This window comes from Aedes aegypti, chromosome 1 (assembly GCF_002204515.2).
Source record: "Aedes aegypti strain LVP_AGWG chromosome 1, AaegL5.0 Primary Assembly, whole genome shotgun sequence".
Classification (NCBI taxonomy): domain Eukaryota; kingdom Metazoa; phylum Arthropoda; class Insecta; order Diptera; family Culicidae; genus Aedes; species Aedes aegypti.
The window spans coordinates 135,973,081-135,996,344 of NC_035107.1; the positions used below are offsets into that span (position 1 = coordinate 135,973,081).

At 39.9% G+C, this 23,264-nt stretch overlaps 2 protein-coding genes across 2 annotated transcripts; one reads left to right on the forward strand and one right to left on the reverse strand.

The window, feature by feature from the left end:
* Positions 1–316: 316 nt before the first annotated feature.
* On the reverse strand, positions 317–22,577 carry LOC5564063 (retinitis pigmentosa 1-like 1 protein). The gene is made up of 4 exons (XM_001648328.2): positions 22,157–22,577; positions 20,315–20,897; positions 15,876–16,702; positions 317–1,539 (listed from the first exon to the last, which is right to left on the reverse strand). The coding sequence occupies exons 1-4, from the start codon at positions 22,259–22,261 to the stop codon at positions 664–666; spliced, it is 2,391 nt and encodes a 796-aa protein (XP_001648378.2). The 5' UTR covers positions 22,262–22,577; the 3' UTR covers positions 317–663.
* LOC110677233 lies at positions 12,406–15,150 on the forward strand. The gene is made up of 2 exons (XM_021848305.1): positions 12,406–12,984; positions 13,048–15,150. The coding sequence occupies exons 1-2, from the start codon at positions 12,427–12,429 to the stop codon at positions 14,395–14,397; spliced, it is 1,908 nt and encodes a 635-aa protein (XP_021703997.1). The 5' UTR covers positions 12,406–12,426; the 3' UTR covers positions 14,398–15,150.
* Positions 22,578–23,264: the final 687 nt, after the last annotated feature.

A 23,264-nucleotide genomic window follows, 5' to 3' on the forward strand; every position in this document is an offset into this window, starting at 1 on the left:
AAAACAATGTTGAAATAAATTACTTTTTGCAGCTAACAAATTTGCTTGTGTTAGTATACGTGTAGTACCAGTTTTGCAATAGTATCAGTGTGGGCATAAGAATATAACCTAAAACGAAGCAATGGTGCGAAAACATTACACATATTCAAGCATTTATGATTTATATTGACAAATGATCCACTTACCCCACTGATACACTTCCCCCACTGTACCTTATACTTATAAATTGCAGCTTGAGTAGCTCGGTTACTGGGGATATGTTTAATAGATGATTGCAAACCTTGTTTTTCGGATATTAAATACAACCAACAGAAGCTTGTGCAAACTTAATTCAGTATTTTTGTATTTTAATGCCTTTTGTTCCTCTACAAATCATCTGATGTATCTAGAACATTTACATTTTACATCTAAAGTTTGTGTCCGCACTATGCTCTGCCGTTTAATTTATTTAAAATGTAAAATTTCTGTGGACTAACTCGCAGTCGCCGTTTTCCTCAATCCTGAATTCAAACACTTTCCATAAATGTGTACAAATGTTCTGTGTCGCCAAAAGCGTATAATATCGCCGTCGGTTTTTTTTTTGTTTGCCAGCGGTCATACAGTAAAACATTAAACTCAAGGAATAATAAACATAAATCTCGGTATCCTTATGGCCTAATGATCCTAAAGACTGTCCTCACCCAGGGGAGGCAAATCGGGCGATCGTTTCCGTCCGGTTAATTCGTCGGCATCATCTAGCCGATCGAGGATGTCATCATCGTCTGAAATATCATCTACGTCTTCCAGTGAAGCGAACGATTGATTCTTCTTCTCGGGAGATTCGTTTCCAGCTGGGTTTTCATCCGAATCGTTTACTGGTGGCGTTTCTAGATCTGTATTGTTGGGTGTTTCAGATTTGGGTTCGTCTTTCTCAGATGGTTCGCTTGGTGGCGCTGCTTCTGATTCCTCATGCTTTTCGTCGGCTACTGGCTTCGAAGGTGCATTATCTTGGCTGTCTTGACTTAAACCTTGATCGGAATCCGAAACTTCCTGGCCTAAAATGTTGCTGAGAGTTTGCTTGAATTTGTCCATTTCTTCTTCCTCTTTATCGGATGTTTCAAACTCTGGCGTGGGCTCGTCTTCTTTTGTGCTAACAGTTTCTTTAGATTCCGTTGCGGAATCTACCTTCTCCGTCGTTTCTGGAATAGTAGAAGCAGTATCGTTGCTTAGAGCTGTTTCCTTCTCGGTTTCTGTCGCTTCAGGACTCGTACTGGCAACTTCCTTCATTTCAACGTCTTCGGTTGGAGGAGATTTGGATTCGGCCATCTCTACGTCTTCCGGGGAATCCACAGCTTTCATTTCCGCGTCTGCAGGTGGCTGATCAATCTGGTCAATTTTCATAGATTCTGAAGAGTCTGCATCCTCGGTTTCCATTTCAGCTACCGCAGAAGCGTCGGGTAACGGTTTATCTTCCTCAGCGGCGACTGGTGGTTCTGGTTGTTCTACAGAGGTGTCATTTTTAGGTTCACTACTACCGGTGTCGTCTTCATGCTTGTCACTCTGAAAACATTTGAATGAATTTAAAACAATCAATTAGTAACATCATTTATCAAATAAATAAACTGATTGAAACAATTATATGTAATACTTTTAAAAAGTGAAACAAATGTATATGTAGTACTTTTAAACGTTCTATGGCAAAGATGAAGACTTTTTTAAAGATACATTTGTTACACCACAGGAAATATTCGAGACTGATAGCGACCGATTAACTTAAAATAGGAACTTTAGAGACCTCATGCTTGAAAAAAGAGAGCACAAAAAAGTGCTCACAAAACACTTTAGCTGAGAAGCAGACTTTGTCCCAATTAGGACGTAACGCCAGAAAATAGAAGTACTCGTATTTGTATACGTATTGATGTGGGAATTTTAAAAAGATACGTTCAGAAATTACTCCAGAAATTCCTTTCGGAAATCCTCCAGCAATTTGCCAGGTAGATTCCTTCCAGATTTCCTCCAGAAAATAGTCAGCAATTTAACAAGGAAAGACCTCAAAGATTTTTTACAGGAGTTCTTCCAGGGATGTCCCCAGGGAACTGTTAGTAAAATTTTCCAGAACTGATTGGAAAAATAGCCGGAAATGTTCCAGGAGATATTTCTAAAGAAAATTGTAAGGTAATCTTTGATTAAACTTCTGAAGAAATTATGATGAACGCCTGCAAGAATTTTTAGACTTGGAGGATCTTTTGGGGAAATTGCTAAGGGTTCGATCACAAATTTCATAACGCCAAAAATGAACATTTTTGAAACATTTTGTATGAGTTGTAACATTTTGAGGACACCCACCCATCCCCTTCAGCGTTATGACATTTGTGAACAGGCCCTAAAATTATTAGTAAAAATATTATCAATTGAGTTCCAGGATAATATTCTGCAAAATTTTCTAATTATTCGCCAACAAATACCATCAGTGTACCAGTATCCGCTCATGCCCCTATTTCCGCTCACTAGTGTAAAAATCGATTTTTCGAGTCAAAAACCAACATTTTTCGCACGGATATATTCTAGCAATACTAACAACTTTTAAATGAAGTCGTCTGACATTATTTTCATTTGATAAAATATTTCTTTATATTGAAAACACAAGACCTCGTGAGCGGTTATTGGACCACTAGGTATTTTTATGTGTTCCAATAACCGCTCATGCAGAAAATCAAATAAAATTTTAAAGAAATGTCGATTTTAGTATACAGCTTTCTTTATTGCAGTAGTAGCTATGGTTTGATCATAAAAAATATCATTTCATTTTTCATTTTGCAGCGTTTGGTGGGGCAATGAGAGCGCAAGTCAGTCCAAAGCCGGGGTAAGGGATAGGTAATGGCCGTAATAGTCTATGCGGACCACTTGAACACCATCGGAAAGGATAAGAAGGGTTGGGGTAGGGTATAGGGAATGAAGAAGACTTGACACAGTAATGCGATTAATGCTGCAAAATGTAAATGTGCTGAAAGCAATTTAATTTGAGTTTTGAAGTTTGATTTGACTTATTAAAATTCCAAATAGATCGGCCATTGTACAAGTAAGAAAGAATATGCTGATCGCTTTCTAGAAATTTTATAAACAACAAAATAATAACAATATGAGAGTGATGCTAAGGGCTGCTGATGGCACAATGCGACGCTTTAGGAGATTTTGATACTGAATGAACATTACTATACAGAGCGCAATTTAATCGATAATGATAACTTTACAAACTTTATCTGTTTTTACACTGATTGACGATGCTGATTTATATAAAAATATTTAAAAAATATTTGATATTAGTTCATTTGTTTGTGTGATCTAGGTGTTAATAATGGAAAAATTTTACATATCCTTGATGAAATACTTCCCTGACCAGAAATATTATATTTTGAGCGCCCTTTTCGAAGCTATTCTATCCAGGTATCCATGTACTGCTTTCAATCCTGAAATTATTCTTATTGTGCATGCTCATGCATTATATTAGTGATGCTCATAATCATGCAACAGATAAGAAGGAGAGAAAAAGAGAATATAGGAACAGTGATTAGTAATGAGTTAATTATGTAGTTTTGTTAGAATTATAAACAATTAAACAGCAGTAATGAAAATAAAAAATAACTTATAAAATTACTTTGCAGCATAGCTGAGCCTTTCGGAACGTAAGACCGATGTATAAAAATAATTTGTTTCGAAATTGTCCGCGTGGTCTTCTAGTGCCCCTATTAGATCAGAATCAGTCATAGACATACATATCGAATGCTCGCCATGACCCTATGACCAACATTTGTATATGTATAGACTTAGCTGATGTGGCTTTTCGAATAGGTAGTTTTTTCACTCATTGATTGTCTTCAAAACCTTGTCAAGTATAGAAAATTAATTTTATTTCATTTATTACTACATTGAAGCTACATTGTACTTATTAAGTATTAGGTATTATTTTATGTTTTTATCACTATTGATATTATCAAGGCCAGAATTCCCAGTGAGTGAAGAATTTTATAGTACTAGAACACCATAGAAGATCGCTTAACATTACCTAATCATGGAACGGCTTTTTGCTCTATTATTTTAGGTAGATGCTATTGATCTCCCTTTGCTCCTATCCGCAACCCGGTGCACGCGCCCTGTTGGTTTTCGAAAACCTCGTAGAAGATTACAAACCGTCAATGGCATTCCCAATTACTACCCCACATTGCACATTCAAGGGTCTGATTGTGCTCCTAACCCACCCTCAGTCTGTAATCTTCTCGCCAGTTTGAAATTATATTTTCCCGAAGTGAAAGTAATTTTGATGAGTGATAGCGTAGTGCAGCCCAACTGCATAGTACAGTAGTTTAACCAGAATCTTTAGGTCAGAAGATAAAATCTAAATTTTGTAATAAAAAGGTTGCCATTGCTTTGAAATTTACCCAACATCTAATCAAAACTACTAACAACAGCGATCAATTATCAAAATTCATCGCTCCCTGGAAAATATAATCCCAAGCCCAGGGGGTTTGATCATAAAAAATATCAGGATAAATAACGAAATTCGAAGTAACGCATGTTTTAGTAAATTCGTCCCGAAATCTGTTTAACGTGAGCGGAAATAGGAACACTTAGATGCAGTAACAAATGCAATTCAATATTTTTTTATGAAAGTTTTTCAAATTATTTTTATTTTGCCACTGATTACCTATACTTGGAGCTACATTGTGACATGAAAATAGTTTTGATCGATACAATATTTATTTTATAATAAACATTTAGACACATAGCTTCCCTTAAATGAGCGGAATCTGGAGCATTGATGGTAGTAAGATTTGAGGGAAAGCTATCTAAACCTGTTCATGTTACATCAGGAGTTCCCCAAGGTTCACATTTAGGCCCATTGTTATTCATATTGTTTGTTAATGATATTTCATATGTGATAAAACATGTTAAAATTCTTATTTATACTGACGATATGAAACTTTTTATGGAAATCAATAGCAAAAAAGAGAGCGACATTTATCTGAATGAAATAAGTATGTTCAATCACGATAAGTATTATGAACTGCTTAGGGACCCTAATAACCCGTAAAGGTTAACGCGCAGCAAGACTATGCTAAAGCTCATGTGGTCGAATCCCATCGATATTTTCGTTTTACTTTTTCCTCCTTGCCACACGATATAGGGCTATGATCCACCATAAGGTTGAGCTCGATTTAATTAAACATTCTTATTTTGGTAAAATTAGTAACCATATGATATTATTGCTGTGTGCGTTTGAAATGCAAATATCAAATGCGGGAACACCAAATGCGGTAAGATTTTTTACAAGAAATGCGATGTCAAAGATAGATTTTTCTTGCTAGGACGGCGATGATTTTTATAATCGTTGCTAGGTGTCCTTTGATTGTTTTGTGTTACCGCATTTGGAGGACGATTAGTCAAGATTTGCATCTCAAATGCAAACAGCAATATTACTTCAATGGGGACGGACCTGGTGTAGTGGTTAGAACACACGCCTCTCACGCCGAGGACCTGGGATCGAATCCCATCCCCGAGATAGTCACTAAAAATTTCAGTGACGACTTCCTTCGGAAGGGAAGTAAAGCCGTTGGTCCCGAGATGAACTAGCCCAGGGCTAAAAATCTCGTTAATAAAGATAGAAAAAAAAAAAAAAAATATTACTTCAAACTACAATCATTAAATGTTTTGAAAAGTGAAAAATGAAAAAAATCACTGATTGAACTTTAGCACTTTACTTTAACAAAAGAAAAAAAAAATCTGTTGGTCAAACCACACTTTTTTATAAGTTTCACTAGTGATCCAGAAAGTTTAACAAAATTCAAAAACATTGCAAGAACTGATAACCCCGCAAGATGATTTCAAAAACTATCGGCATTATTCGCATTTTCAAGAAATTGAAGCGTGCCTACGAATAACAGCGAGAGATTTTATTTTTAGCGTTAGGAGAGTCAAATTGGGCATCTAAGAGAGCCGAAGGAGATGTAGGGTTGCGAAGGAGAATATGGGGTCGTCACGGACTTTGGTTTCAGGTTGGCCGATTGCGATGTAGAATCGTTACTCGTTCTGTTCCAACTACAAGTTGACGCGCCCAGTCTAGTGTGTTGGGAGTCATGGGATCGAAGCCCACCAGAACGATTCTATTATGTTTGACAATTTTACATCTCAATTTGCCCAAATTGACTTGTGTCTATGACCTACAGGTTTTTTTTTTCAAAACATCGTCGGCGGGTTTAATCCGTAATAGGCATGACAACCCTAGTTGCTTTGTAACTTTCGATAAACCCCACTGCCGAAGTGAATCAAAATTGCCAAGAATAGGATCCGGCTCCCTATAATTGCACCATTTTTTCACAAGCCCTCAAAAATCTCTTCTATTTTTAGAATCTGTATCAATATTGTGAGGACGTAATGCCAAGAAGAAGTGGTTAGAGTCAGCGGCTACAAAGCAAAGCCATGCTGAAGATGTCTGATTCCCGGTCGGTCCAGGATCTTTTCATAATGGAAATTTCCTTGACTTCCCTGAGCATAGGGTATCATCGTACCTGCCACACGAGATAGGAATGCGAAAATGGCAACTTAGGCAAAGAGAGCTATCAGTTAATAGCTGTGGAAGTGCTCATAAGAACACTACGCTAAGTGGCTGGCTCTGTCCCAGTGGGGACGTAATGTCAAGAAGAAGAAGAAGAATAAGAAGCAGATGAGTTCTGCAAATGATGTAATGTAATCACCGTAAACGATTCCCATGTTAAAAATTGTATAAGTATCTTCAATATAGCTACATTAACGAATTACTATTAAGAATAAAACATTTCCTTAGGAAATTGCCTACCATTAGGCGTATTCTGCAATTTAAAATGTTTTTGATTTTATAACTCATAGAGTAAATGACTTGTAAAAATGTAGTCTCCATATTGGATTTCAGAGTCAACTAATTTAGGTAGTTTGCTACGGTATTTCAAATAGGGGTAGTCGGGGTCAATGGGGTGGAATGAGCAATCCTTGAAAGCTGCATAAATTCTTGAAATTTCATCTGAAATAATATGTGAAAACTCCAAAGCTGACAAGGAAATGAAGCAATAAGCATGCTGAAGGATGGATATCTAGTGATCATGATAAAACAAATGATGCATCGTGGTTGTTCTTTATCATGCGATCATAGCAACAACGATAAACCCTTAGTCGTCAAGCCATCACAACAAACTACGCTCCGCGAAAAATGAATCGCTCGGCCTGTGAGCTGGCGATCAATTGTTCGCGAATCAAAGTCATAACTTTGGAGGATTTTTCTGATTGCACTCAACGATTCGTCTTCTACCTTGTCGTTTTTAATCAGAAAGTCAATCGTGCATGGTATGTGAGAAAGTTTATCCGTGAATTTTGAATTGATTCGCATCAATCGCAACATGTTACAATATCCGATAAACCCTTTTGTCCTACGACAAACAGTTCATCGGATGCTTCATATATCTATGATTAGCGCGTTTGTTGAGGTGTTGAAATCATGTTGCTGCAAGAGCGACGGCCCTCTTGGACCATTCAAATACTGTGTTGTTTGTCGTTAGAGCTGATTTTTTTCCATCCTTGAGCATGCTATAAGTCAGTGTTATAAACTCAGACAAAAAGAAATAAAAGAAGTTCGAAAAAACTGCTTATATCGATGCAGATATATGATGTTTGACTGTTAGAATTTTTTTTAAGTATCTAATCTTTTTGCACAGAAAGCTTATATACTAATACCATTCAAGTGTGATGAAAAAATATTAGAATTTTTAGATTATATGAGCTAATTTCAAAAAAAATAATCGGTAAAAAATAGACTCGAAAAATGACAAATTTTAAAAAAAGGACTTATTCATTCGTGAACTTTATACGACATAACGGAAATCATACAGATTTACACACTAAACACACTACGGTGAATTTCACCGTAATCTCAACAGCTGAACAATTCGGTGAAATAAAACACCGTATTTCATCGGAATTTAACGGATTACGGTGAATTTTTACCGAATACTGTAAAAATTTACCGTACTCCGTTAATTTATTTCACCGAACTGTTCAGCTGTTCAGATTTCACAGGAATCCGTAAAATAATTTAAGTGTGTAGTGTATTGATCTATAAATTGTTGGAAATCTTGCAAAAATCCGAAGATTCCATAATGTTTCCAGCACTTTTATCGACTTTTTCCCTTCAATTTAGCATACTTTGAACCCTCAGTAAGTCGATACCTGCCTTACTCGATGTTCCCTAATTTTTTTTTGTATGGTATTCAGTTGGAACAGTAGAAGCATTAACCTAAGAATGCTAATGTCGCTACTGTTTGTGTTACTAACATCTAGTTTGCCACGCGCTGACAGCTTGAGTACCGGTCCTCAAAGTGTCAAATAAATATTAAAATCATCCACTACAACATGGCATCGAACAAACAATGAAAAGATACAGTTAAAGGTGATAATAAACTAATTCAGTTTTGTGAGAACAGCGCCATTAGCGTTCTACTACTAATATTTCTATTGTTGGAACTGTCTGACAGCTTTATTTGTCAAGGTTGAACCCTCGGACTGGCTCTCGTCAAGTTTTCCCTCTACCAGGACCAATACTCAGACGGACTAGGCTATGGTGCCCACATGAACACTGTTTTTTTTATTAGTATTGTGACGTGGTAGTTTTTGAAAAATACCCATATTCCCTTGCTTCTGAGAAAAGGAAGCATTGTGAAAATCAGCAGCTCCATCAGAATTTGTCTGAAATAGTAGTGTAGTCTTTTACGTAAGATTAGGGCCTTAAATGTCAATTGTCGTCAAGTCTTAATAAAATTAGGCTTTTTAGTAGTAGTTCAAGTTAATTTCATTTTTTGTTGTTAAAAGTATTTATTGGTCATTATGTTCATATATCCTTAAAGAAAAAAGTCACTTTCAATTTCTCGAAACTAGCAAGTGTACCCTACCGATCGATCTCAGCGTCTTACTTTCATTTTTATAGTGAATATTTAAGAGTTAAGTTACCTTAGGCTTCTATTACAGTCTCCTACAAGATTCACTTTTCGGTGGCTTGTAATTTTGCGAAAATGAAACTGGAATTAGATTATTTATACTATTGTTACAAAAAAGGTATTTCTTTTTATGGCAATGAAAAAACCATATTAAAATAAGATTGTCGCCACTTATTTCTACTCAGTGAATCTACTAGTCATTTCCCTCAGAGTAATATTCCCTACGTCGTATATGATAACGATGTGTCTAGCTAGCTAACAGTAAGAGTGGCTACGGATCATTCTGGTTAGCAAAAGGCTAACTGATGGTCACCAATAGTATTAATGTTCACTTCGAATAGATTAATTATTTGAAATGGGCATCAATTCTATCAATAACGCAGAATGTCCGTTGGATCACATCCGAGATATTATTGCGTCTATGCCATATGAATTATGACGCGGCTTCAAGCAAAAAATGCCAAAATGTGATACCACAACTACAGGTTACGCTAGGGTGACCAGACGTCCCGCGTTTCGCGGGACAACGCAATTTTCAATATGATTTTACTGCGTCAAATTTAATTGTTTGACTAAACTAAGCAATTAGATCATGATTTAGACCCAAAATGTTTGTAAAATACATATCCAATACGAATAATGTTTAATTGGGAACGAGATCTGACAGGGTGTCCCGCGTTTCGCGGGACATATATGGTCGCTTTAGGTTACGCCTTTGGTTTCCATCATATGGGCTAATGGATTATGCCCTCCAATCGCGGCAAGGTCGCATAACCAACATATTAAAATTTTGTTAAATGGCGTCCTTACGGTAGATATTCCTGAAGGAACTTCATAAGTAATCCCTGATTGAATTTATTTAGGTTCCAAACAAACTACCTGAATTAATTCGTGAAAAATTTTGGAATCCATGTGAAAATGGCTTTGGGCTGGTAGATAGTATATATTTTATTTTTATTAAATACCAATGAAAGAAAAAACAAATGGAAGTAAATTAATGCCGACACTTGGAGTGACGAACCATTCATGTATCGTACGGCAAGGCAAGTACGATGATACGCAATGTCCAGGGAAGTCAAAGAAATTTCCGCGAAAAAATCCTGGACCGACCGGGAATCGAACCCAGACGCCTTCAGCATGACTTTGCTTTGTAGCCGCGGACTCTAACCACTCGGCTAAGGAAGGCTCCCAATGTGGATTGATCTTCTGAATCTTCTGATCTTCTAAAGAACCAACTGGAGTAATCGGTGGAAGCATAAGTGGAAAATGATCTGGAGAAAATCCTGAAATAACCCCTTTCTACGTGTAATTCTTGTGGTTGTTGTTGTTGTCGTTTAAGAGGGACTTTAATCAGAAGGTTATTCGTCCCTCAATTCTTGTGGGAATACTGGAAGTAGTAGCATTGGAGTGCTCATGAATTTCCTGGAGCAAATTCATAAGAAATTTCTCTATGCCAACCAGTGGCGATTCCCTAACCTCAAATCTACCTGTTCTACGTATAGAAATGTTTCAATTTTCACGACAAATGCGTATCTACTTAGTAGAGAATGGTTTAAATAGTCAATTTCAATCATTTATCTTTTGAATTAGATAGTAAATTTGTTAAAATATCAATTTCTAGTAATGTAGAACAGGTAGAAAGTGAGGTTACGCGTCGCCCCTGATGCCAACCCTTAAAAACCGCTGGAAGAATTTCTGGACCAATCCCTGAAGAATTGGTTGGAGAATCTCTAGAGGAATTTCCGGAGAAGAGCCTGAAAATTTCCCAGAAAAAATCTCTGGAGAAATCTGTCATTATCATCAAGGTACCTCAGAGGAAATACCGGAAAACCCGTAGAATAGTCGCGTAAGTGTCTCGGAAAGTTTCGCTGGAGTTACTATAGCTTTGCATCAAGATTTAGTGCAAGAACGCAAAAGAAAAAAAATGTACCGTAAAATGGGGTGTTAAGGACTCGTGGGGTTTTAAGGGATTGAACTTCTCCATCAAGTTTGACAAGTCATAAAAACGTAGAAAGTCGATATATCAGTCATCTGAAATGCTTGATTTGTTCGGAGGATTGTGAGCTGCATTATGCGATAGGGGATGTCTATTAAAATAAAGTATTTTGGAGTCTAGCTATTGAAAACGATTCAAAACATTTTTGTTCGAATTTTTTTTTGGCAAAATACATTTAACTACAAAATTATGAAATAATGTTAGGAAAAATATGTGAGTAACTTAGAACATAAGTATATTTAATTAAGCTTACAACGCAGACAAACATTTTTGAAAATTTTATCTAGATTTCGACTTTTAATATTTCTTATGGAGAAAGTCTCTTTTTGATAATAAGTGGGGTGTTAAGGGATTATCGGTTCTACTTTTTCCAAGTAACTAAACTCATTCGATTTATACCGAAATATATTCCAATATACTTTTGGCTTGTTCCGTGAAGTAAAACTGCATTGTAAAATTTAAGGGGTCTATTAAGTTTGTTACTGAATATCACCAAAATGTCTAATCTAGACAATCGGTAAAACAGGTAGGAAAATCTTGATAACAACGTACTATATATGTGGGACTTTTCTTGAAAAACTTGTTCAATCACACTGGTAGAATGTTTGAAAAATTCGAATGATTCTTTTATTTGGAAATGGTTTTGAAGCTATTGATCCTTCTAGTGGTAATCCTATGAAGTGGTAAACAATAATAATATTTTGTAATTTCTAAGAGTCTATAAATGAAGAATTGTGCGAAGAGTGAAACCAAATCTACCTATCGAACTGTCAAACCGTCTACCTATCGGGCAGACCAGCAAAACAAATAAGGGCTATTTTCGAAGACGAAGAAGAACAATCATTCAAAGAAGCCTCTTCACGCAACTCTCTGTATATAGACTCTGTCGATTCTGAGCTCTTTTTGAGAAACTTCGCGGCCTCGTCGGGCACTAAACGCATTGTGTTAGGGGCAGTGGGGGCAATATGACCATACGGGGCAATATGAGCCACCCTTAAATTGACCTTACTAACAAGTTTAATTGTCTCCCGGCTATATGATCTTTTAGATAATGCTTCGAATATACTTCACAGTGAAAACCGTGTCAAAATTTGTTACTGAAGTGCTAATATTTCTGAAAATGTATTTTTTTCCTCGAACCTTGAAATTGTTATAATATATGGAGTTCAGAAATAAGCTTTTAATCCATATCAGCCTTTTTTACGAGCAAAAAGTATGGTGCAATCGTTACTCCCACTATTACTGAACATTTTCTGAGCATGTTCAAATCTGATCTAAACCGCATTTACAATAAAACGTGATTTTTTAAAAGCTTCTCGCTACGGGGCAATATGGTCATACCTGATCGAAACAACATGATCAGTTTTATTTTTGTAACATAACCTCAAAATTCAGTTATCAAAGACATAAACACATCAGTTTCATTACGGTCAAATCATGGTGCGGTTCTACAAGCGGCGGTCAGAGCGGAATAATTGGCCACAAAGCAACCTGAATGCGGCCATCGAAGCTGTTAAAAACGGAACACCGATTCGTCGCGCTTCCGCCGTCTACCAAATTCCGAGAGCAACGTTGAAACGCTATGTAAACAGTGTACGCCCGCCACAGATCCAGAAACTTGGAGGATTTTCCTGTGTGTTTACGGAAGCGCAAGAATCGGAGCTACTGGACTACATATTGTTCATAGAACAAAGCTTCTATGGAATCACCATCAAGGAAATCCGAAAATTGGCCTTCGATTTAGCTGAAAAAAATGGCATCAATCATCCATTCAACAAAAAAAATAAGGTTGCCGGAAACGATTGGCTGACTGGTTTCCGTAAGCGCCACCCGCAAATCTCCCTTCGGTCGCCTGAAGCAACCTCAGCAGCCAGGGCACAAGGATTTAACCGTGTAGCTGTGGACAAGTTTTTCGATCTCTATGAAACAATCACCCGTTCGAAGAACATTCCGGATCACAGAATTTATAACGTGGATGAAACTTCCATCGTTCCGGTAAATGATTAAATTTGATTGTGAGTAAGCAGGAGATTACCTACTAATAATTTCCATTTATAGGTCCAGTCCAAGCGATCCAAAGTGCTTGCATTACGGGGAAGGAGGCAAGTCGGCTGTTTGACTTCAGCTGAACGAGGAGTGTTAAGTACCGCTTGTATTTGTATGTCCGCTACCGGACACTTCATCCCCCCATTTGTAATCTTCCCACGAGTTCGGATGACGGACAGATTGAAGCAAGGCGCACCTTCTGGAACCGTTTTCGCGTGCAATCCCAGCGGCTGGATGACTTCAGAAGGTTTCAACAAATGGTTTGAACACTTTATCAGGCACACAAAACCATCGATGGAGGATCCAGTTCTGCTAATACTCGATGGCCACAGCAGCCACACAAAGAATCTCGAGTTTGTCGATCGGGCGAGAGAGTGCAGTGTCCACGTACTTAGCTTGCCGCCACATTGTAGCCACAAGTTACAGCCCCTGGACGTGAGCTTTATGGGACCGTTTAAAACGTATTTTTCCCAAGCCATTGAAAGCTACCTCAAAGATAGACCAGGAGAAGTTGTGACATTGAATGAGATGAGCTCCCTATTATCCACTGCGTACCACCGTTCGGCAAGAGCAGAAGTAGCGATTAACGGATTCCGCAAGACTGGAATTGTCCCGTTCAACAGATTCGCATTCGCTGATAGTGATTTTGCTCCATCAATTGTTACTGACATAGCATTGTCGGATGCATTAGCTTGTGCTGCAGTAGATCCAGCAGAAGAAGCACCTTCCATCGAGACAGATCCCGGGAGTAGATTGCCGAGCGAGGCTATCGCTACGACATCCAAGAGGGACACGGCATTTTCTAGTTTTCCAGATTCTGATGATGAAGGCCCATTTTACGGGTTTGGTCCACAAGTGCCCGGAACAGCTTCCACTACCAAGAGCAAGGTACAGAAGACAGGACCACAGAAAAACGACCAAACAAAGACCACTTGTGAAACCGAAGATTTAGTGTTACCGCTTGCGACGGTATCAGGCTTGACCGAGACTAAGGAAGGTTGTTTCAGCGTTTCTCCCTTCTCAATTCGGCCGTTACCAAAATCAAGTCGCAGGAAGACAATGTCCACGAGAAAAACGGAAAAAGCCTCCATCCTCACATTGAGTCCGGATCGAGAAGTGCTTAAGGCATTGCACGCCAACAAAGAAATCAAGCAAATCCGAAAAATTAAGCGAAGCTCTAAGATTCAGTCCGACAAAGGAGGAAAGCGAAGGAAGCAAAACGATGAGAATGTTCCCCAGGACACTCTTTGTTGCTTATGTGGGGATCAGTTTAGCTCGTCCTTTGAGGGCGAAGGGTGGAACCAATGCCATCGTTGCCATTCTTGGGTCCTTGGCTGCGATGGAAATATTTGCCCATGTTGATGCAAACGTTGCGTTTTATCATTGAATATTTTGTAATATCGTCATTTTTTTGTTATGATTTATACCAAAATGAATTAATTTGTATAAAATACAATGAGCTGTTGTAAAAGTATTGAATTTTGTATATTCTTCTCTCTCCCGACCCATTTTTGACAAAAGAACAGGTTTTTAGAAGGGTGGCCCATATTGCCCCGTATAGTGGCTCATATTGCCCCGTACAGCCGGGAATCACATGAAAATGTATTACTATGAAAAATGTTTTCCAGCCATACCCCTAATTGTTTTTTTCGTTACTTCTCAACGCAATATGAAAGGGAAGACTTCAAAGCATAAGTCAACTACATTTTTGTTCCGCTTTTTTAATATTTTCTATGCTTTCAACCACGATTTTCTTAGGTGGCCCATATTGCCCCGATTACCCCTATAGAGTGAGCGTTAGATTTCCGCTCTATACTGGAACATTTTCTTCTTTAGTATTTTGCCACTGGGTATTGCATGCAAATATCTTGTTTAGTGTAGTGTTTTATTTACAGGGCAAATTGGCCATTTACCCTATTAAAACTAAAAGCTTGTTGAAACTATCCTTATATTATAGATTGTTTATGAAGTTGCTCTGCATAGCTTATAGGATTCGCAAACTGCAAATATATAGGTTATGATCTTGTTGCATTTAAGTATAAACATAATTTGAAGACAATTTTTCGATGTATTGAAAGTTTCCAAATAGGATCAATAACTATGAAAAATTTAGCAGTTAAAATAAAACGGTTTGCAATTGCAGGAGTGAATGAATGAATTTTCTTTATTAAAGAGACTTTCAGCCCTTGGCTGGTTCGTCTCTAATTGCAGGAGTTCCAAGTTCAATAATATTGATTTATTATCTGATTAAGGTTGTACATAACTTATGAAATTGAATGAAAGCATCAAAGTTATTGAATTAAAAAAATATGTTTTGTTGTTGACAGAATATGGTTTTATTTTCGAAACTCAAATTCTTTAACACCCCATTTTGCAATTCTGTATCATCAAAACTTTGTGGAAGCAAATCTCGAGTTTAAGTGAACCGATGAAGCTGAAAATTTATCGGGTTGTGCACTACACATATAGAATCATAGTGATACATTTTTCGCATCGATATATGGAGTGGTTCTTGAGAATTGCTTTTTAACATGGATAGGGTGATTATGATGACGTCCCGTGCGGCCTTAACACGCCGAGAGAATGGTAGGGCTGTCCTTTGTTCAATTATTATTAACATACTAGAAGTTGCTTAAAATTCGAGTCGATTTTTTTTTCATTCCTTAACACCCTAATTTACGGTATTTAAAGACCATTTTGATTAAAAAAGAGACTTTGGAGAACTCCCATTGACCAAGAGACATTTTAGAGGCTTGCGGACCAAATCTCTAAAACTAAGACCTGCTCCCAGCTCTGAAAATTGCTAATTTCGAACGTCCATGGAAATCATGATGCGTTACCTTAGTTTCTCCTTCAGCATTTCCCTCAGTGACTGCTTTCCCTTCTTCGACTGCCGGTTGCTGTTCTTCTTGCTGCTGCTTCGGCGATACCTCTTCTTGTTCCGCTTCATCCTTCGCTACTTCCGGTTCGCTTTCTTTCGTGACATCCTCATTAACTTCCTTTGCTTCGCTTTCGTTCGCCGTATCCGATTCTGCCTTCTGGCCGTCCTCGCCATTCTCGTTCGGTATCTTTTTCGGCCTTCCCCTCGGACGTGGTTTTCCATTTTCTGGCGTACTGGGCGAAGTACCGTTCTGTGGCTTAGGACCTCGTTTCTTGGCCGTTTTCACCTCATAATCCTCATCTTCATCAGACTTATCTTTCGCACTGTTGTCGTCATCTGAAAAGTCCAACTTGTCCACGTATTTGATACTGGGCGAATCAGAAAACTGCACCTTCTTCTTCGTCGAGTTTGGACTTTCGGTTCGATCGGTAATCAGAATACTTTTCCGTTTACTAATGGAACTGTTCATACTGGTGTTTTGTAGCTCTACTACATCCTCTTCGTCCAGCCCGATAAATTCCTCTTTTTTGGGCTTTCGTATCTGTCGGTTCGCCTTATCGTGAGCAATGGTTTTGTTCATAAAGGACGACAGATCGACGTGCTCTATTCGGACCGTCAGTGGACGAAGTTCCACGTTGAAAATTCGGTTCAGGTCATCCACGGACGGAGTGGCGGGAATCGATCGAGATGGCGAATGTGGCGCACCGTATTTTTTGCTTTTCAATTTCTTCTTCGGCCTAGTGAACAGCGGTAGTTTGATGAAGATTTTATCATTTTGCTTGGAAACTACAATTAGAAAAAAAAAGTTTCATTGATAAGAAGCCGGCCACAAACTCACGTGAATTATTATCAGAACAGAAACATAGTTGGGATTATATTGGAATAATATATAAAATATATAAATAGTAAATAGCTATAAAAAGTGTTTCTTTCAAATTTATGGAAACAAATTTAGGGAAATTACTGAATAAAGGTTTTTGTAAGGTGGTTTCCAATGTTAACGGGCTTTTTTTAAATTGAAAATATTGAAAAATTCACAATTTTCATCAACAATTTCTATTTTTTCAAATTAGTTATTAACAAATAAACACCGCTAGCGCATGACGGCTTACCACCCTACCTGCGCGGCACAATACCGTACCTGTGCCCGCCATGTGCATGTCCGAAAGAACTTGAAACTATTGAGAACCAGAGCAATATGTCCAAAGCCCTGATAAAGGTGTATGGTTGTGATGGCTATGACCGTGGTCATCATGTAAAAAACAAGCGGACAATGCTGTATCGTGTCAGCACCGAGGAGGCAGCCCCTCTAGCACGATGTAGGTAGATGTAGATGCGCAACCCTGGTTAGGTGGCCTATCGAAGACAATTCATCAACCAAGACAGGCAGAAGTAGAGCAAACGAATTGATTTTACGGCTACAGACCCGGCAACGAATAAAGGACAACGATTGGAAAGTTGGATCTTGGAACGTTTGAACTTTGAATGAACCCGCGCGTGTTGGGCTCCTGGCTCGTGAACTGCGGAATGTCGGCGTGAACGTGGCAGCTATCCAGGAAATACGCTGACCGTGAACCGGAGAACGCGAATTCCGAGCGGTGAACCCCATCGCCAACACTTCATTCAAGTAACACATCTACTACAGCGGTGGCGACAGAGTAGAACGTGGAGTTGGCTTCATAGTGATTGGGAAGCAGATGAAGCAAATTATTCGTTGGAAACCGGTAGGCGACCAAATCTGTGTGTTGAGAATGAAGAGCAAGTTCTTCAACTACAGCCTGATCAGCATATATGCGCCAACGAACAATAAGCCCGATGACATGAAGGATGAGCTCTATGAGAGCCTGGATAAGTCCTACGGAGAGTGCCCAAAACAAGACGTCAAGATAGTCATCGGCGACGCAAATGCGCAGATCGGGAAAGAAGATTTCTTCCGACCAGTAATTGGAACGGAAAGCGTAACGGAACCAATGATAATGGCCTGCGGCTAGTAACCTTCGCTGCTGCTAGAGGGATGGCAATCAGCAGTACCTACTTCGCACGAAAGAATATCCGCAAACACACCTGGGGACACCCGAGTGGCGATGCCTGCTCCCAAATAGACCACGTCAGGACCTTCCGAGGCCCTAACATCGACTCGGATCATTATCTCGTTGTAGCTAAAATTCGGGCGCGGTTATCCAGCGTCACGAGTTCCACAACAAACAGAACGCTGCGCTTCAATACACAACGCTTGGCGTCTGATGAGGTAGCTGCGCAGTACCGAAGAATCAACGTTGCTGGAGACGAAGCTGTGACAACAACGGCGCGGGAAGTGATCGGCACTGGTCAACGACGAAGACGAAACGACTGGTTCGATGAAGAGTGCCAGAGGGTGACAGACATGAAGAATGTCGCCAGAAGCCGTATGCTTGTGGGCGGTACCCGACAGAACAGAGAGCGGTACAGGGCAGCGAGAGCCGAAGAAAAGCGATTCCACCGCAGAAAGACAAGGCAGCACGAAGAAAGTGTGTTAGCTGATGCTCAAGAAAGCATGAACCGGAATGATATGCGGAGATTCTATGCAACGGCCAATGGTGCGCGGCACAATACCGTACCTGTGCCCACCATGTGCAATGATCGAGAAGGGAATTTGCTGACCGATAAAACGGCGGTGGCTGCCAGGTGGAAGGAGCATTTTCAGCAATTGTTGAACGGTGAAAATGGAAATGTAGCGAGGAACAGGATGGACATAGATGTTGACGATCAAGCTGTGTACCCACCGACCATAGGAGAGGTTAAAAAGGCTATCAGCGAGCTGAAGAACTGTAAGGCTGCTGGGAAGGACGAGATCCCGGTCGAGCTTCTCAAGCACGGAAGCGAGCAGCTTTACTAGTCGATCCACCGAGTACTTCTGAAGGTATGGGAGGACGAAGAATTGCCCACCGGCTGGTTGGATGGCCTCATCCGCCCTATCTACAAGAAAGGGCACAGACTGTAGTGTGCCAATTACAGAGGAATTACCCTGCTGAATTCGGCGTATAAAATTCTGTCGCGCATCCTATTTAACAGACTGAGACCGCTCGAGGAGTCTTTCGTCGGCGAATACCAAGCTGGTTTACGTGAGGGCCGTTCGACAACGGACCAGATGTTTAACTTGCGATTGATCCTAGACAAATTCCGGGAGCATAACTTGCAGACTCACCATCTGTTTATTGATTTCAAGGCGGCGTACGACTCAGTGAAAAGAAATGAGCTTTGGCAGATAATGTCTGAAAATGGTTTTCCGGCGAAACTAATTAGGCTGATACGTGCTACGCTGGATGGTTCGAAATCAAGTGTTCGTATCGCAGACGAGGTGTCAACCTCGTTCGTGACGTTAGACGGATTGAAGCAGGGAGACGCACTTTCGAATTTACTGTTCAACATTGCACTCGAGGGTGCTATTAGGAGATCTTGCGTGCAGAGAAATGGCACTATTATCACAAGGTTGCACATGCTACTTGGCTTTGCGGACGATATAGACCTAATTGGAATCGATCGCAGGTCAGTGGAAAAGACCTTCGTGCCTCTGAAAAGGGAGACTGCGAGGATAGGCCTGACCATTAATTTCACCAAAACGAAGTACATGGTTGCAGGTAGAGATAGAGACAGGCATGGTGGTGTAGGTGCTGAGGTAGTGTTTGATGGGGATGTGTTTGAAGTTGTTGAAGAATTTGTTTACCTTGGCACACTTGTGACATGTGACAACGACGTTTCCCGCGAAGTGAAAAAACGTGTTGCGGCTGCGAATAGGGCCTTTTACGGACTACGTGACCAGCTTAGGTCCCGCAGCTTGCAAACGGAAACAAAATTCGCCCTGTATAAAACATTGATTTTTCCGGTGGCTCTCTACGGGCACGAAGCGTGGATGTGAAAGAGTCAGACCGGAAAGCTCTCGGTGTTTTCGAGCGTAAAGTGCTGCGGACAATACTCGGTGGGAAACTCGAAAATGGTGTGTGGCGCAGACGCATGAATCACGAGTTGTATCAAGTGTACAAAGATGCGAATATTATCAAGCGTGTAAAATACGGCAGACTTCAGTGGGCTGGTCACTTAGTGCGAATGTCGGAAGAAAGGATTGCGAAAATAATATTCAGCAGGGAACCAGGTAGAGGTCGGCGGCTTCGGGGAAAACTACGAGGCAATGGCGTGACGCTACGCTGTAGCCATCAAGGAATCAATGTAGGTTAACAAATACTTATAGTACCTACAAGTTATTAGCTACATTTTTGTTTTATTATCAGGAAATCCCTCAAAAATGAAAACTCAGTGCATTTTTTCAAAAACCCAATTTCCAATAAGTTTTACCATAAGTTAAAATTGAAAATTGCAAATTTATGATTATCATCTTGTTTATCATATTGACTTAGAACTTACTTTTGCCTTTCGAACTGGGTGGCGATATTTTCTTCGCTCCGGTTGGGGTCAACTTGGTCAGCATAACCGGAAGCACAGACCCGTCCTCTAGCTTGGATTTTTTCGCCGGAGTATCGTCTCCACCTAAGGAACTGCGGGCACGTTTCTTTTTGTTCTTACAACCCTTCGGACCAATGCGACGTCCGCCACCACCGTCGTCGCAAATTTCCCCCAGGGTATCCAAATCGATCTTCCACAGTGCAATATTACATTCCTTTAATGTAGAATACTGTTTGCAGAAGCGTTGCGCATTGGCATAATTCCTGGCCATCTTTTCGTACTTGATGCTGGTTTCTAGCACATGCATACACGTGACACATGCTTTGATCGTATCGGTGTTCCCAAAGTCGATCGTCGTGCACTGCTTTATGAGATAGTCCACTACTCTGTCCACACCCGGTTCATTGACGGTGGTTTCGGATTTACACACGAAGCAGCTGTCGACGTCGAAATCGGCGGCATTTTCAATGGTCCGTTTGAAATCCTGAACCCGTGCAATGTTGAAATGACACTCGATGCAAATACGACATCCATCCTGGGGAAGCTGAAACAAAAGATAAAGAAATGATATCAAATGGGATTCTTTTTATAATTTAGTTTGAGGGGCTGGCAGCGACTGCGTGTCTGAAAATAAGGAAAATCAGATACCTCATGCCTGGAAAATAGAACAAAAAACGAGATTAAACAGGAACAAAACAACAAAACAAAAACAGACAGGACTTCTTAGCGAAACCTACCGGACATTTTTCTCATGGCGTAACAAGGCGTAGCATTAACATATGTCGTTTTCGTTTTCAGGAACTGGGTCGGTGATCAACACATAAACAAAACAACATCAAGCAAAGTGTAGTTCGGTCGAACCTGAATCGGGTTGGGGTTGAAACTGTGATCCAAAACGGGTTGCGCCAAAAACGAATTCGACGGATACATCCAAGCAAGCGAAAAACTTAATAAAACCTGGCAAAGCCCGTGCTATTTTGAATCTTAATAAGGGAAATCTTAGGGTAATATCTGACCTGATGACCTGTCAATGTACAAGCAGGTATCATCTTAAAAAGATATAAAAAAAATCCAATCCTCATCCAATTGTCAAGCTGGAAACGAAACTTCTGAGTATACACTCTGAAACAGCGGAGCATTGCTTTATCATAAAATGTCAACATTTGGAAAAGGGTTAATAGAGCCCTTGGACATTTAGCAGAGTAATTATTATAGACTGTATAAATTGAGTTGTACCCGGTTAGGCAGTGTGCAACATCAATCAATGTCTTTCACATCTCAATTGTTAAAGGATATTTGATGAGCACCAAATAAATTTTGGGTCATACCACAATATTCCTAACTGATGGAAGCAGTGGTTTAGAAGACACAGACGAAAATAAGAGACCGAATAATGACACAGTATTTCAAATAAGAAATGTACCCATAAGTCCTAAATTTTGGAAACCTTAGATTAAAGTTATCAAGCGAGTTCCATGTCAAGAGAGGGTATATTCTAGATAGTAGGACCCAGTACTATCCTACCCAATCCTCGTTACTGAGGAGTATTTCCAGTTCGTGCTGAAATTTGCGCATGTCCCATTCAAACAATACCGCGAAGTTTTTTTTTACGGTGGACAATGGTAGCCATATTTGCCGCCGATATTCTCATCAATATCCATCCGAATTCCTTTATGCAGTGGCCATTCACATCCGTGTTCTTTTTGATTCCGCCATCCGAGCAACTTTGTCTCCGTTTGCAATGTCAAGTGATAACTACGAAGAAAGCAAAGAAAACATTCAGAGGCCACAAATCTTACTCACCTTAATGTTGTAAATTTCTTCGATGGCTTTGGCGGTATTTGGATTGTCCACCAGAATTTGCCGAGGTTTCAGGCAAAATAAGCAGGTTTTGGTTCTGGCATCCATGGGAGTCGCCAACGGGAAACCGGTATCCGTAAGAAAAGGTAAATTAAAACCCGAAACTTCTTTCAACACTGGTGATGATAGACTTTATACACTTGATGCATTCTTTTCTTATCCCCAAAACAAAACACCCACAATCCGTCACTTTTTGCACTATTTATCACCACCGTAAGTATCGATAACCGGCCGCCGGATCTTTAAAGCACCGCAATCGTAAGTTTTCGCGCAATTTTACCGTTTCAACTCCGGAGTCTAACCAGAATGCTCTTGAAAATGTTTTTCACCGCGAGTCCGCTTCGCTTTCTTTTTGCTCTGTGATGTGACGTTTTGGACAGCTAAAACCTTTTTTTGCTCTTCGTTTGACACTTGTTACGGTCGTCACCTGTGCCGTCACGCGTCAGTGACACGACCAAGGTTTCTTGAAAGGAGGTTTGTCAATCTAATGTCGAATCCAGCTTTTTAACCATTCGGTCGTCGCTGATGCTGTGCACGATAAGCGAGGTTTTTTCATCACTGTTGTACAAAATACAACAGCGCGACGACTGAAGTGTTGAAAGCGCTAATGGCTGCCGCTAATGAGGGAATGGTTCGATCGTCGAAATAAAAGTAACAAACGTTGTTACAAAGCGAAAGGGGCAAACTTATAAAAGCAAAACGCAATCGTTGTGCGTCAAACCGTTTCCGTGCAGAGCTTTGTCGAGCAGGAAGTGTGAGGAAAAAGTAGCGCCGCGTTAATTCTCGATACGTCCGTCGGCGAATAAACACGGTTTTATTATCAAAAGCAAAGTTAGCGTGCGCGATCCGAAAAATTGCCACAGTTGTTATTGTTGCTACTGACGACAAAAATGCGCGCGAAGGGGTTTCGCCGCTTAGGTCGAATGACGTAGGACTACGGGATTGTCCACCTCAGTAGCCGCAAACACGCTCACTTTTCGGTAGGGATCAGTTGATTTGACGTTTGGCTTGGGTCGTTTTATATCAAACCGACCTAAGCCAAACGTCACAT